General features: G+C 57.4%; 1 protein-coding gene across 3 annotated transcripts in view; it reads left to right on the forward strand.

Annotated features, from left to right (window-relative positions):
* SH2D3C (SH2 domain containing 3C) overlaps nt 1–15525 on the forward strand; it is a 29147-nt gene that overhangs the window by 3794 nt on the left and 9828 nt on the right. Inside the window, exons 1-2 of one of the 3 annotated variants that reach the window (XM_087419027.1) lie at nt 719–854; nt 9126–9165. In XM_087419027.1, the coding sequence (XP_087275153.1) occupies nt 811–854; nt 9126–9165 (84 nt within the window). In that variant the 5' untranslated portion in view covers nt 719–810. Of the gene's footprint in view, nt 1–718; nt 855–9125; nt 9166–10740; nt 12071–15525 lie in introns of those variants that run through there. The other 2 variants (XM_004423483.3, XM_087419028.1) reach the window with 2 other exon arrangements.

Here is a 15525-nt window from a genome sequence, read left to right on the forward strand (position 1 = left end):
GAATCTAGTGAACCCAGACTCTGCCTCTTACTGACTGCGTGACCTTGGACAAGTCTCTTCCCTTCTCTGAGCCTCAGTTTCCTCTTCTGATAAATGGGCATGACGATAGCACCTACCTTGTAGGGTTGTGGTGAGAATTCAAGAATAACATACTTATAAAATCTTAGCACAGTGCCTGGCACACCACAGACGCTCAGTAAAAGGGAATGTTTACGTTTCTGATTAATAAAACCAATGCTTTTCCACCATCTCTGGCTGCTCCGGCTGCCTTCTTCTGCCAGCCTCTCCTAAGTTCAGCCTCATTTGGGCATGGAGGAGCAAGGACTGTATGAAGGAGAGAGGGCCTGAGAGGTCCCGGGGCGTTCCGAGGCACCCCAAGGTCTGAGATATGCACTGGGAGTTTGCGGGGGCGGGGCGGAGCGGGGGTGGAGGGGCGTGGCCGGGGGCGCGGCCTCCGCAGGCGGCGCGGCGGACTGGCGGGGAAGCTGGCGTTGGAGCGGGGCGGGGCGAGGCGGAGGGGTGGGTCCGGGGGCGTGGCCTTCCCGCCCCGGATAGTGACGGATCGGCCGGGGGCGGAGCGAGACCGGAGGCGGAGGGGCGTGCCCGAGGCGGCCGCGTCCTTCCCGCGGGAGGGGCGGGCGGTGGAGCGGCCCCCGGCTCGGGGCGGAGGGGCGTGTCCGGGGCGTGGTCTACAGGTCAGGCTCCGCCCCCGGGGTCCTGCCCGGAGCTCCGCAGCTCCGTGGCCTGAGAAAGGCGGGACCCGTCGGGCTGAAAGGGTCCTCAGGCTGCAGGCGGTGACCGCGGGGGACCATGACTGCAGTGGGCCGCAGGTGCCCCGCGCTGGGACCCAGAGGGTGAGTGACCGAGCTGGGCCCGAGGAGGGCCGGCGGGGACGGGAGTCGTTTGAGGGGGACATCCGTGCTCCGGGGCAACTGAAAAATGGGGCTGCTAGTTTAGCATCGGGGACTTTTAAGTTTTCTTTCGGTGTAACTGTCGCTACCCTGTCCCAGCGCAGGCTGGGCACTTCTCACAGCAGCCCCAGGAGAGAAGCTCTATTATCATCCCCATTTTATGGAAGAGGAAAGAGAGATTTCCTTGCGCGGTGGGCACAGTAGCTGATGGTCAGAACCAGGGTTTTACTCCACCTTCCTGGCCCATGCCCTTAAAGGGCCAGGGCCCTTTCCAGCAGGGCCAAGGCCTCTGAGAAGGACGGTCTTGAGAAACCTTGAGAATGCCAAGCCTAGGACCCAGCCTTCCTCACCTGTAGGCAAGGACCTTGGTGGTCCTGGCAGTGCCTCTGGCATCAGGCGTGGCCTAGAGCTGATGGAAGAAATAGAGGGATTCTCCCCCTCATCCCCTAATAGTCTGGAGTGTCCAGGGGTCCTGAGGGGGTGGGGTTAGCAGATCAGATTGAGCCCCCTCCTGATGCCCTGAATCGGAGTGTCCCACCAGCCCTCTGGGCCAAGTAGGAAGCCAGGAATTGTTGAACAGACAGGAGAGCTGCTCTGCCTGTGTAATCTCAGGCTTGCCCTGCCTACTCTGGTCCTCAATCTCCCCAGCCGCCCAGATGGGCCTGGAATGGTCTCTGATGATCTGTCCAACTTGAGGAGGAGGGCATCTGAGAATTGCCACGGAGCAAGACTGGGGGCCCCATTCCCCAGTGTCCCAAGGGGGTCATCCCAATGGCTGCTCAGGGAGCAGCCTAAGCTAGAGGAGACAGTGTCCCTCCTCTACTCCCTGGGAGGCAGGGTGCACCTGGAGCAGAAGGAAGGAAGAGGAAGAGGTGAGGCTGCAGGAGTTTCCTGGTGCCCAGTTCCCGCTGAGATCATGGGGGATGAGGAGGGAGGAGGGGCCAACAGCACAGAGAATGAAGGACCTTTAGCTCCCAAAAAGGAGAGCGCCAGCATAGCATCCCCCACCCTCTGCACTGCCAGCCTTCTGCAGGGAAATAGTGGGTCTGGAGAGCCCTGATACCCTTCCCTCTCAGTCCATGTTACAGAGGAGGCAGCGGAGGCTCAGAGAGGAAGGGAAGCCCCCAAAAGCCCCCACCCACACTCACACTCATACACAGGAGTTGTCAGGCCAGGGTTCCACCGGAGATCATCAAGATCTAGCTCACAACCGGCCAGGCCCTGCCTGGAGCACCCAGTGGGTGCCCTCTACCACATGGGCCCTGTGAGGAGGAAGCCTCTATTTGCTGCATTTTACCAGTGAGGAGCCTGAAGTTCAGAGAGGGGAAGGGACTTTCCTGGGGTCACAGAGAGATTAAGTGTCAGAGCCCAGATTTGATCCCAGACCTGACCAATCCCCAAGCCCCTACTCTTAACCATTAGGCCCCCTTTCACCTCTTGCAAGTAAAAGTCTCAAAGCTGTTTCTACCATTATTTCAAATGACTTCCCATAACTCTCTGAAAGGAGGTACTAGGAGCCTGTTGTACAGATGAAGACACTGAGGCTTTGTGAGGTTAGTAACTTGCTTGAGATGACAGTTAGTTGAGTTGGAATTCTAGTCATTTTAACATGTATTGAGATGTAACTATGTCCTAGACATTGTTCTAGGTCCTGGGGAGATGGCAATGAGCACAGCAGACAAAACTCTGCCCTCATGGAGCCCTCATTCCAGCGCAGGGGCATAGATGTCAGGATAAACGAGCTATATGGTCAACCAGAAGAGAAAAGGGCTATGGGGAAAAATTTAAATCAAGCAGGGAATTGATCTTTGGGGGAGTTTGGGGAGTGGCTGGTGGTACCAATTTAGGAAGGTTAGCCTGGAAAAAGTCTCAGCGACAAAGTGATGTTTGAATGAAGGAGATGAGGGAACAAACCCTCTTGCTATCTGGGGAAGAGTGTACCAGGCTGAGGGAACAGCATGTACAAAGGCCCTGAGGTGGGAGTGTCCTCGACATGTGTGAGGAGCAGCAGAGACCAGAGTGGCTGGAATAAAGCAGGTGGGGGACTAGAGGGAGGAGTGGGGGGAGACGAGACCAGAGAGGAAATGAGTTCAGATAACGTAAGGCCAGGCAAGGACCTGGCTTTGACCGTGAGTGAGCTGGCAGCCGTAGCTGGTCTTGAGCAGAGGAGGGCACCACTCTGACTTCTGTTTTACGAGGGTCTCTCCTTCGAGGAGGATTTGAATGCAGTTCTACTCATTCTAAAATGTCTCACCCAAGCATCCTTTCCTCCCACCCTGAGATCCAGGCCCCTCCACCCCGACTCCCAAGGGGCTATTCAGAAGGACACTGGGACCTGGAGAAGGTGGCGCCCTATAGGAGAGCCGGGGGCACCCTGCACTGCCCCTGCCCCAGCCCTGGTGCCAGGCACTGAGAACAGGCCGAGACACCCCCCACCATTTCCTTTTGGAATGTTGATTCTGGTCCAAGAATTCCCAGCACTCCCCAGAGTCCCACGACCCCCTCGGCCCTGCAGAGTGACGTCAGTGGCCGGGCATCTGGTAGCGATTACCCACCGGGGGAGGGGGCCGCGGTGGGCCCAGCCTGTACAGCCTCCTCAGGCTCAGGGCGGCTGGTCCTTGTCTTCCAAAGGGGCCCAGCTGCTCCTGGCTCTCATTTCCTGTGGAGACTTTCTCACAGTCCCCGAGACCCCCGGACGCCTCAGGCTGTGGGAACTGCGCTGGCTCAGAAGGATGAGCTGTCCCCCACTCCCCAGCTGGAGCCACATCCCCCCAAACCCTCAGGGGACCCTGTTTGCAGAATGCTGGGGTGAGGTGAGGGCTGGGGAGGACAGGGATCGGATACATCAGCAGCTCAGAGGCCTACTGACTGTTTGACCTTGAGCAACTCCCTCCCCTCTCTGAGCCTCAGTTTCCCCATCTGTAAATTGGGGACGATAACAGCACCTGATTCACAGGGTTGTTGTGAAGATTGGATAAGTGCTGCAGGTAGAGCATTTATCATGGGCTTGGCCCAAGGAAGTACCAGTACACAGGAGCTGCTCACGGTGTCACCACGCCCATGTTACAGAAGAGGAAACTGAGGCCCAATGAGGAGGACTTGCCCAGGGTCACACAGCTTCCTTCCTCCCAGCTGAGGGCCCTCTCCAGAGCCCCAGAGGGTCTTCTCTGTGTTTCTCTCTGTCCATCCCCACTCTGTTTCCTCTTCCTGTGTTTGGTTCTAGGCTCCTGGTCTGGTTGAAATATTATTTTTTCTCTGCCCTCCCCTCCCCTCCCCAGCTTCTCCCCATCTCCACCCAAGAGCAGTCCCTGTTTTCTGGGGGAGCCTGCCTCATACAAGGAACAAAGCAGAGCCAACCTGCTCTGAACAGCTGCGTGTCCTGGGTCAAGTCGCAAGCTTCAGTTTTCTCCCCTATAAAGAGGCGCTTCCAGACCACAGGCGTTCAGTCAGCACTCAAGACGTGCCTGCCCCTTTGGCTCTTTTCCAGCAGATTTTGAGTCTCATTTCGCAGCTCTCAGGACTCAGAATCCTCAGCTCTACCCTGGGAAGAATGGCCCCCCATCTGCCCTCTCCTCTCAGGGCTGGCAACCTTTCTGAGCTCCTGCTGGGGAGGGCAGTCCAGTGAAGAAGACTGAATGGTGGAGAAGGAACGGGGACTTCTCCAGGACAGTGGTGGCCCATCTTAGAGGAGGTGGGGCAGGGCGGGGGCTCAAGTCAAGAGCCTTCTGGGCAGGGAATCCCAAAGGCCCCACGGCGGGTGTCCCGGGAGACACTGGGCTTTCTGCCCCAGCTCTCTCTGCCCAGGGTCATTAAGGACTAAGGAGCAAAGAGCAGTGTTGCTTTGCTGCCGGGGTGAGTGAGGGTCAGAGTGAAGGAGGGAAAGAATCTTCAGCCCCCAAGAGGGGCAGGATGGGAGATCTTCAGGGGTGGGGGCTGGGGCAGGAGGAGGAGCCACGTGGGCTAGGGAGCCTTGCACCATTCCTTCTCCTGGATCGTCGTGGCCCCTCTGGGAAGACAGTTATAATGTGCCCACTTCACAGATGAGGAAGTTGAACATCAGAGAGGGGAGGGCGGAGCAGGGGAAAGCTGAGATGCAGGAGGCAGAGGTTGGGGAAACCTCCACTCAAGGCTGCGTGACTGGGCCCAGGGCCGAGGGAACAAACCGGGAGACAGACAGAGGCAGCCAGGCAGCAGGTCTGTACAGAGGGCAAGGCTGCCCGTGGTGAGGGAGGGCCAGAGCGGTAGAAGACGTCAGCCTTGCTCCACCGCGTCTCCTCCAGGATCCCAGGGGAGCCCCACCATTTCTTCTGGGCCAGGACGGAGGCCCTGAAGGTGCAGCTCAGATTTAAACATGCGTTGGGGAAATAAAGGATAATGGGCTCTAATTACTGCTCATTAATCCAATTAATTAAGCTAATATATGCAATAAGTGGTATCAGTTATCAGAACAAATCAGCTAGTACAGGCAATTAAAGGGGTTGGTTATTTAAATAATTAATGTGGCTGATTAATGGGACTGATTTTGCTCAATTGTCACTATTATTTATTAATTGATTTCACCACTAATATTAGAGGGGAAGTGGCTTTTAAGTCCATAAAATAAGGAATAAATATATGAATTAATGGAGCTGAGTTTTTAAAAATGGAAGCTTTGATTCCTGGATTTAGTCATTACCATGGGAGGGAGAATGTTCTAGAAATCTCCAAGCAAACTGAGATCTGCAGGCTGAGTAGAAATTACTCTGGCCCTAAGGGAGAGAGGAGGTTCCAGGCAGAGGGAACATCGTGTGCAAGGCCCCGAGGCTGGAGGGAGCAGAGCTCTTTGGAGGAAGTTCGAGAAGGCCAGAGTGCAAGGAAGAGCTAGGGGGAGAGAGGAGGGATGACCAGCCACAGAGGGCTGAGCCATGAGGATTAGGCTTTGTCCTCAGGGTTGCAGGGGCTGCTGTGACATTCATTCATTCAAAAAAAGTCTTTATGGGGGGCCTGGCACCCTTCTAGGCAGATCCCAAGCCCTGCTCTTGTGGAGCTGGTGTTCTGGCAAGAAGAGATAGTTAATTCTTGAGATGAGATCCTTGGCAAGTCAGCTGAAGTGCTACGGAGAATGGCTAAGTAGAGGAGAAAGGTGGGGAGCATCAGAAGGCCACACTCTCAGGTGGGTGGCCAGGGAAGGCCTCACTGAGAAGGGAACGTTTTAGTAAGACCTGAAGGAGGGAAGGGTGGGAGCTCTGTGGATATCTGGAGGGAAAGTATTCCAGCAGAGGGAACAGGAAGTGCAAAGGCCCTGAGGTGGAGACAAAAGCCAGCACGAAGCCCAGCTTGGCTGGAGCACTGTGAGTAGGGGAGCGTGGTCAGACGTGGAGTGGGAGAGGTGGCGAGGAGCTGGTGTGTGAAGGCTGTTATGGGGACTTCAGCTCATTCTCAGAGGAAACCGGGAGTGAAGCTAGGAGGCACTCCAGTGTGTTGAAGCAGAGGAAAGCCGTGATCTGACTTTCATTTTAACAGGACCGCTCCGGCTGCTGGGGTGAGAACAAGTCACGGGGGGCACAGATGGAGGCAGGGAAGTGCCTGGCAAGTGACAAGTGACAAGGTGGTGGCTGTAGTAGCAGACATGGTTGCATTATGTCTCGGCAATGCCAGAGTGTTGTGGAGGGGCAGGGTGAGGGATGGGGGCTGACTGTGGCCCCAGGCCCTCAGCTTCCCGGGCCTGGGCCTCTGCCCTGAGCATTCCCAGTGGCTCTGGCCACCTCAGCCCACCTGATCCCTGGTGCAGGCTGCCCCTCCCCAAGGCTCTGCCCCCACCGCCGAGCCCGAGGGGAAGTGGACGGGAAGCAGGAGGAAGCGCTGGGGCGATCCCAGTGTCCTGGCCAATCTGTTCCTAACAGTGGGAGGATTTCCGGGCCTGAATGGCCGGAAACGCTGGGATGGGACACCCGGGAAGAGCTGGCGGAGGTGAGCAGGGGGAGGGGTCCACTGCTGCTGGACAGACGGAACCCAAACGGCCTGGGAAGCCTGCTGTGGCCGGGCTGCAGCTTGAGGGACTATGGTTAGAAGTCAGAAGGACTTTGTAGGAGGGAAGTTTGGCCACGGGGATTCTAGAATGTCAGAATAGGGAGGGCTGTCAGACAGCTTCTCTATGAGGAACCCTTGGCCTCAGGAGCTATGGGGAACCCCACGTGGAATTCTGTCCTGGGAACACACACCTTACCCACAATTTTGGTATTTTTTTAGCTCAGCTTTTTTTATTTTAAATTTAATTTATTTTATTAAATTTAAATTTGGGCTTCTGTATTTGAGGAAGCAGTTTCTCAATGTTCAGCTTCCCTCATTTTGCAGATGGGAATACTGAGGCCTCTCCTAGCCAAAGAACCAGGGTCCAGCCTGACAGAATAGTAATAATGGCAGTGGTTAACATTGGTTGTTTATTATTCATGCATTCCTTTAAGCAATAAATATTTCTTGAGCTCCTACTATATGCCAGGCACTGTGCTGGGGGCTGGGGGCTCAATGATGAATGAGACAAAGGCAGTTCCCCTGTGGAGGCATCAGGTAATTAACAGTCAACAAATAAATGTAGAGTGATGGTTTCAGGCAGCCATTGAGTAAAATAAAGCAGGATTGAGGACAGAGTGAAGGACAAGAGACTATTCTAGGCAGGGTGGTCAGGGAAAGCTTCTCTGAGGAGGGGACATTAAGCAGAGCCCTGAATAAAGTGGGGGGATGGGCAAGCTGGGTGAAGATCTGAGGGAAAAGCATTCTAGACAGAGAGAACAGCAAGTGCAAAGGCCCTGTGGCAAGAATGAGCTTGGCAAGGAGGCCAATGTGGCTGGGGCAGAACAAGGAACCAAATGAGCGAGGGAGGCATGTTGCGGGGCTGGTGAGGAAGGCAGTTGGGTACCACCAGGCCACACAGGGCCTTGTAGGTTGGGGAACCTGTGACCTGTTTTACACCTGTTTTTCTGGCGTAATAATGGCACCCCCTTTACTCTCATGAGCAGAGAAGCATTCTGGTTTGGATGATAAATTACATGGCCAGCCATTTGCAGGCCACAAGAGGGGTTTAGATTTTGTTCTTGGAGAGATGGGAGCACTGGAGGGTTGGGGGTTCTGGGTGCACCATGATCTGCTTCGGTTTTCTCCTGAGTGCCGTCTGGGGGTGGAGTGGAAGCTGACCGAGGGGCATGAGAGCACACGCGGTGAGCCAGGAGAAGGCTGCTGTGTGCCCCATGCCCTGTAGAGGACACAGAGGGTGTCCCCGGTGGGGCAGGGTTGACACACAGAGAGACGCGGTCAGGATCTATTTTGAAGGCAGGATTTCCTGATGGATGGGGTGTGGAGTGTGATGAGACAGGAGGCCCAGAGGACCACCAGGCTTTTGGCCAAACAAAGCAACAGGGATGAAAGTGACATCAACTGAGGTAGGAAGGAAGTGGGGGGGTCAACGGTCCTGCTTTGGATGTGACAAGTTCAAGATGACTTTAGACGCAAGAGGAGGCACCAAGAAGGCAGTTGGGTTGGGGAGACTGGTGTCGAAGGGGCAGGTCCAGGCCGTATCAGTGAAGGGATGGCATTTAAGGCGGAGGACTGGGGGAAGTGGCTCAGTGGCACTCACGAGGAAGGATCTTTGTCTGGCACCTGGGAAACCAACCACCCCGGGCCTCTGGCTTCTCCAGGCCCCATCCCGGCCACCCTGGAGGCAGAAGGGATCAATTCTGCAGCCAACTGTCACCAGCAGTAGCACCACAGTGTGCTGGGCGGCCGCTCAGGGGGTCACTCTGCACTTCCCAGTGAGTGTAGGGCAGGAAGAGAGGAGCCTGAGCCCCAGCCTGGGCCACCGTTTGGTTGGGGGGACACCAGGAGAGCACAACATCCTGAAGTTGGGTGAAGACAGTGATTCAGGAAGCAGGCTCCCTGTTAAGCATGAAACGTTCATCAGCGCCCTGAGTCCTCACGGCAACCTGATGAGGCAGAGGCTGTCATTATCCCCATTGACAAATAGGAAACCCAGGCTCAGAGAGGTGAAGCGACTTGGCCAGAGTCGCACAGCCGGAGAGTGGAGGATCAGCCAGCCAGCAGATTCCGGCGACTGCTAGCAGCTGCAGCAGCCCCTCCTGCCTTCACGCTGAGCTCTCTGGGGTCCGAGGGCCAGGTGCTGGCACCAGGCAGGTGGGCAGAGGCTGGCAGCTGGGGACACTCACCTCTCCTCTCTCCTTCCAGGGCCGCTGGAGAGCTGGAGGCTGGCGGGGACTACGTGAAGGTAAGAGGGGCTGGGCAGGGCACACTGGGGCTCAGAGCCTGTTCCGTGAAAGGCAGAGTCCTTTTCTGAGCCTTGTTAGGAGCCAGACCTCGCTGCATGTTTCAGCAGTTGGGGCAGCGCTTGGGGTCTGCTTTCCCTCCCAGCATCTTCTTCCCATGCCTGCCATCATTCTCTCCTGGCCCCACACTCAGGACATCCCAATGTCTGTTACCACCAAACCCCAGCCACCTGCCATCTGGACGGGTCCCAAGGGTGTCTCCGGGCAAAGACTGTGGCTCTCTAATCCCACCGGGTCTTGAGCACATACTGGTGCTGGGAGGTAGGAGCAGGAAACGATGACTCAGTTCTTCATCACAGATGATGGGCACGCCTCACATTTATCACATGCTTCATTTGTCCTGGGGATGTCGCTGGGAATGTTGAAAATGCAGTTTTGAAATAATGATAGTAACCATAATCATGCAACGTAACACTTTGAGCACCTACTGTGTGCAGAGCCTTGTGCTGGCTGCTGACACTGGAAGGGAGACAGTTTTGAGCTCTTGATGGGAATGAGGTCTTTGACTTCCTCCCTTATCACTGGGCAGTAAAAGCTTCCTTGCACCCATTTACAGATGGGAAACTTAACACCCAGAGAAGTACAGTGACTTGCCCACAGCCACACAGCCACTATGGGACAGAGCTGGGATTGTAGCCCAAGTCCATTTGATGCCAAGACCATGGACAAAGCCCTTGGCCTTCCACCTCAGGAGCACCCACCCTGAGCCAGGCCCCCTGCTGAGTAGGGAGCATTCAGCACAGGGCAGGGAGCACCAGGCCCTGTATTCAGAGGTCTCCCAGTCCACGTGGGGACAGGGCAGAATCACACAATGGTTTGAGCTTGTATTTTGTAACCTAGCAGACCCAAATTTTAGTCCCAGATCTGCCACTTAATTGCCATATGACTTTGGGGGTGTGTGTCACCTCTCTGAGCCTCAGTGTTCACCTATGTGAAATGGGGTAACAGCGGCACCTCCAACCCAGGGTTGCTATGGCTCAATGAGTCCATGCCCATGACTGAGAAAGCTGGGCCTGGAACAGAGCAGGCTGGCTTGGCTTCTGACCCCAGGGACATTCTGCTACCTGAGATGCCGCCTGTAAAGCTCTGTGTAGGTGACTCGTAATGAAGCAGCGTGGAAAGTGCTCAGATTGCGCCCCCCAACCCCCCATCACCAGAAGGCTCAGATAAGAAGCCATTGCAGCTCCAGAGATAGGGGATGACTTTCAGCTCGGGAGCTGGGGAGGGAGAGATCAAGGGAGGCTTTCTGGAGGAGGAGGCATTGAAGCCAAGCCATTGCAATTGACCAGGAACATACACCAACATCCTCTCCCTTTACACCACAGGGGGCAGAGGCCTCAGAGAGAAACAGCACCAAAGCCCGTGGGTGGAACATACAGGGGGCACATTTGAGCACCCCACAGATCCCAGCTGCCTGGCAAGGTAGTCAGATCCCCGTCACTGATGGTAATGAGATCCGTCTGAGGATTATTAGCTTTGTATTTTTCCTTTAGTTTATGGGGCTAAAAAAATGTAATTTTAAAAAATATTATAAAAGAAATAAACCTGTTCACTGGAACTGAGCCAACAACCCCCTAAAGGATGAAGCCAAAGGAATGTTAGTTTTAGCTTCAAGCCTCAGATGAGAATGGAATCAATAGTCAGTTACCAAGAGTCCATTCCTGCCCTGAGGTACTTAGCTTCCAGAACTGCAGGGTTCTCAGACCATGATGCGAATACTTTGATTCTAAGGCAAGGATTCTAAAGTTCCAAGATCATAAAATTCCAAGCTCCATGCTCAGAGCTTCAGATGTGTTTACAGAAAACAATCAAACCCACAACTGAGGCCCAGAGAGGTGGACTCACCTGCGTGAGGTCACAGAGCCTGTCAAAAGGATTTGAACCCCAGGCCTGACTGATGCAGAGTCAGCGATGACTCCCTTTGCATTGATGAGACTATGACACTAGGACAAAAAGTCCAGATTCTAAGACACTAAGCTTGAAGAGTGTGCATTTATTGAGTGCTTACTGTATGCTTCCGTACATCAGCTCAGCCAATGCTCACAAGAGTTCTGTGAGGTCAGCCCAGGGATGTTTTCCAGATGAGTAAATCTGGGTTCCAAGAGACTGGGCTGGTGGGGTGGAGGTGGGGGCACCCTAGCTGAACCCAGGTTGGTGCCCTGACTGCTGAGCCTTACTGGCTCTCTGCACCCCTGAGTCTGTCAGTCAAACATCCCGCAATTCCCAGCAGAGTCCCTGATTCCATATTAGAGATGAGAAATCCTGGGCTCTGGGAGATTTCCTGAGGCCACAAAGGATTTGGTCAAACACATACAGGGATTTTTCCAGCTTTAGATAGGATTTAATTCAAAGTCTGTCCCCTCGGTGTCAGAGAGGCGTGCGCGAGTTGGGGAGGCAGGAACTCCCCCTCGCCGGCCCAGGGGTCCCCACCCCATCCCGCTGCCCCCCGGGACGCCTCCCTTGGCAGGTCCTCTGCTCGCATCCCCCGACTCCAGGCAGCTGGGGCGCGCGGGGCTGGAGCGCGGGGGGCGAGGGGCGGGGAGCGGGGGTCGGGCGGAGGGAGGAACAATGGCCCCCTCCCCTCCCCTGGCCGGTGGAGGGTGGGGTCTCCCCGCCCCGCCTCCCCGCTCCTCCCCCGACAAGGCGATGAGGTAATCGCGCCGCCGAGAGGCACGCGCAGCCGGTGCCCAGCCGGGTCGGTCCCTGCGCCCCTGCCCGCCGGCCGCCGCCCCCCGCGCCGTCCCGGCCCGGCCGCCCGGCCCCACCATGACCGAGCGGTGCAGCCTGTGGAGCGCCCTGTCGGCCGCCGCCTGCTGCTTCTACCGCGGCTCCTTCGTGCAGGTGCAGGTGAGGGGGCGGCTCGACCCCGCCGGGAGCTCCGGGCTGGGACCCCCGGCCGCCCCGCCCTGGCCCGGGATCCCGGGAGCCGGGAGCCGGGGAGTCGAGGAGCCGCAGCCCCGTGGCGCCGGGCTGGTCCGGCCGGGCAGGGGCAGGGGCAGGGGCAGGGGCAGGGGCAGGGGCTGCGCGCTGCGGGCTGCGGCTGCGGGAGGAGGCGGGGTCGCCCCAGCCTCACCTCTGGGCGCCCAGACGCTCCGCGGGGTGAGGGTCCAGCTGCCGCTCCCGGGACCCGGGACTGCGGGGGCTGCCGTTCCGGTCCTGCCTCCTCCGCAGGCGGGAGCTGAGCTGGGGCATTGGGTACCGGGAGATGGGGTCCCCGGCGTCCTGCCGGTCCTCCAGAGAGCACTTCGGCCCCTGCAGCTGACCTGGGCAGCCTGGCTCCCCATTGTACCCGGGGCGCTGGGCTGGGGTCCGAAGGCTAGGTGAGGCGCGGGAAGCTGAGGGGATGCTGCGGGTCCTGAGGCTGGGGCCAGAGCGCCCGCCCCCTCCTGCCCTCCAGGTGGGCTTGGGCATGCTCGGGGCGCGGGTCTCCCAGTCCAGCTGGCCGGGCAGTGCAGGTCGGCGCCGTGGCGGTGAAAGGGTTAAACGGAAGGTGGTGGAGGGGAGGACCCGGACCCCGCCTCTCTGCGGAGCATCATCTGGGGATGGTTTTGCTTGGGGTAGCAGACTGAAGGGAGCTCGAGGGGGCTTGCTGGGAGCAGACTGGTGGGAAGGCGTTAAGACCCTGACCGGGGGTCTCCGCGCTTTTGCCTCCTGAGCCCCCTGGGGGACGCCGGGCGCGTCACCTCTGCGCTGCCCCAGGCTCACACACACACGCTCGAAGCCCGCCTGAATGACGGCCCTGCCGGCAGCGGAGCGCAGCATCCCCGCACCGGCCAATCAGGGGCGCGCAGGCTGGGAGGCGGTGAGATCATCTCTAGCCAATAGCAGTGCGCCGAGCGCAGGGATGCTGCATTTGCACCCCAGCCCCCCCCTCCCTTTTGGGAGCTGGGGACCCCGGGTCGAGGGTGAAGAGGAGAGCACAGGCCCTGGGGTTCCCTACCCTCGGGTGTGTAGGAGGACCAAGTTGGTCCCCTCAGATTCTCCCTGGCCATTGATTATGGCTGGAAAAGTGGAGTCCAGTCTCCCACCCCCCATTTACGGATGAGGCTGCCCAGGCCCAGAGAGGCAAAGTGACTGGTTTAAGTCACACAGTGGCAGGCAGAGTCTTGGGGCCAGGTTCTTGACCACACAGCTCTCTCCTCTTCTTTGCCCTGTCTCTCTCTTGCTCCCGCTGTGGAACTGGAGCAAGTCTCAGTTGCACGCTGTTTGTCAGAGCGTGGAAGGACCCCAGAAGCCTAGGGTACTGGTGCCCTCTCCCCTGTGACTCCCATTCTTCCCTCCCCAGGGTGTGGTGTTGTAAAGGAGGGAGGCCAGGGACCCCCAGAAATGGGGAACCCTGTGGAGAAGTGTGGGTATCTGAGAAGGCCAGAATCTCAGCTCAGCCCGGGGCCTCCCTGCCCTTCTGGGGTATCAGCTTCTATCCTGGGCAGAGGATGTGCAGAATCCCCATCCCCAGACCCTGCCTTTCCCTCAGCACCTGTACACATCACTCACCCCCACCATCTGTCCCCAGAGCCCTACAGGCTCCTTGAAGCCCGAATTTTCATGGACCCATCTCCAAGGTGGTCCTGTCCCACCTCAGAGAGTGTCTTATTGTCCTCCGAGGACCTCTACCTGGAGTCCTCTCTCACCCCTCTGCCTTCTTCCTCCACATCCGATCAATGGCTATCTAAACACCCTTCCACCACGCCCCGTCCCCACGCCCCACCCTGCTCTGCCCTTGTCTGGAAAACACTGGGCCACTCTCCACACAGCAGATCGAACCTGCCCCAAGGCTTAAATACCTTCTGTGGCTCTGCTGTGGCCTCTGGGTAAACCCCAGCTTCCCAAGGCAGCCTCATAATGCTGCCACACCTGCCCCCACCACCCCCAGTCCTTTGGAGCTTCTCATCAGCCCCCACCCCCAGGGCCTTGGCTCTGCCCGCAGGGCCCCCACTTTGCCACTCTCTTCCCGGGAGCTCTTCCCTGCCCACCTGCCCGCCTGTCTGTCCCCACCCTGATGCTTTTGCTTGGCTCCTCCAGTCCTCCTCGGTGGAAACATCACTCTTCAGGGGCTCCATTCCCTGAGGAGATGAGGAGGAACCCTCTCACCTGCTCCCAGAGGCAGCTGTGCATCTCTGAACATTCAGAAAACCTGGAATTGCTTGTCAGTGTCTGTGTGGCTCCCTCAGGGCAGAGGCCACCTGTCCTGATGACCTTGGGGCCTCAGCTCCTGGCACAGGACCTGTCCCAGAGTGGGGGCTTAATCAATGTTGAAATAATGGAGTCCGAGTTTCTAGACATCTCTGAAGCTGGGAATAAGGGTGTCTTGGGAGCAGAGTAGATGGGGTAAACTGAGGCAGTGTGAAAGCAGAAAGGTGGAGAATGGAGCTGCAGAGTTAGGCTCTGAGCACTGTGGAAGGTCTGAGGAGGCAGAGAGTGGGCTGGAGGACCCTCGGACCCTGGTGGGTGGGGGGTCCTGGGGAGAGACTCTCACCTGGGCTGCAGTCAGGCCCTTTAGTGCCCCCCTTCATCTATCCTGCCACCTGGCCAGTTCTGGGCCAGATCTATCTGTCCTGGAGCAGCCATCTTTGGGGCCTGGAGTTGGGGGAAGGGAGAAGAAGCAATGTCACATGTCCTCACAGTGGCGAGGACATCTGTGGGCTAGTCAGAGTGCTCTGGAGTATTGTCTCCTTCCATTCTTGCAACCCGGTGAGGCGGGTTGTGTCATCACACCCATTTTACAGAGGAAGAAACTGAGGCCCAGAGAACTCACACAGCACGGCCAGGATTCGGCTGGGCTCCGTGGTGGGGGCGCCGCTGGCAGCAGGGGATCCCCTCCCCCTGCCCTTAGGCCTCCAACCTGAGGCTACAGTAACCAGGAAACCAGGGATCTCCCCCTTGGGCAGGTGCAAGGTGAGGAGTCCTGGGCATTATCTCCAGTGAGTGACCCTGGGCTTCCCTGCTGGGGCGCAGTTTCCCCATCTGGCAAGGGTTGCTTGAGATGGCAAGGAGGAAAGGGCCTTGGGAATTGCAAACGACAGAGCAGATGTCTGTGTGGGGGCCTCTGCTTCCCTGTTTATAGCTGCCTCCTCCACCCTTCCGCTGTGTAATCCACCATCCCGGAATGTATCTTCGTCTATCCAGCTCTGTTTTTGTCCATGCCTTTGCCTGGGCACCTGCTGCCTTACTTCCCAGATCCACATGTAGAAATCCTTCCTCCTCCAACTTCAAGATCAGTTTGGTGTGATTGGTGCATAATGAGTGTTTTGTTATTGCCATCTCCTCCAGGAAGCCTTCCTGGACCACTCCATCTTGCCTAG

This window comes from Ceratotherium simum, chromosome 29 (genome assembly GCF_057802395.1).
Source record: "Ceratotherium simum simum isolate JZ-2026a chromosome 29, ASM5780239v1, whole genome shotgun sequence".
Taxonomy (NCBI): Eukaryota; Metazoa; Chordata; class Mammalia; order Perissodactyla; family Rhinocerotidae; genus Ceratotherium; species Ceratotherium simum.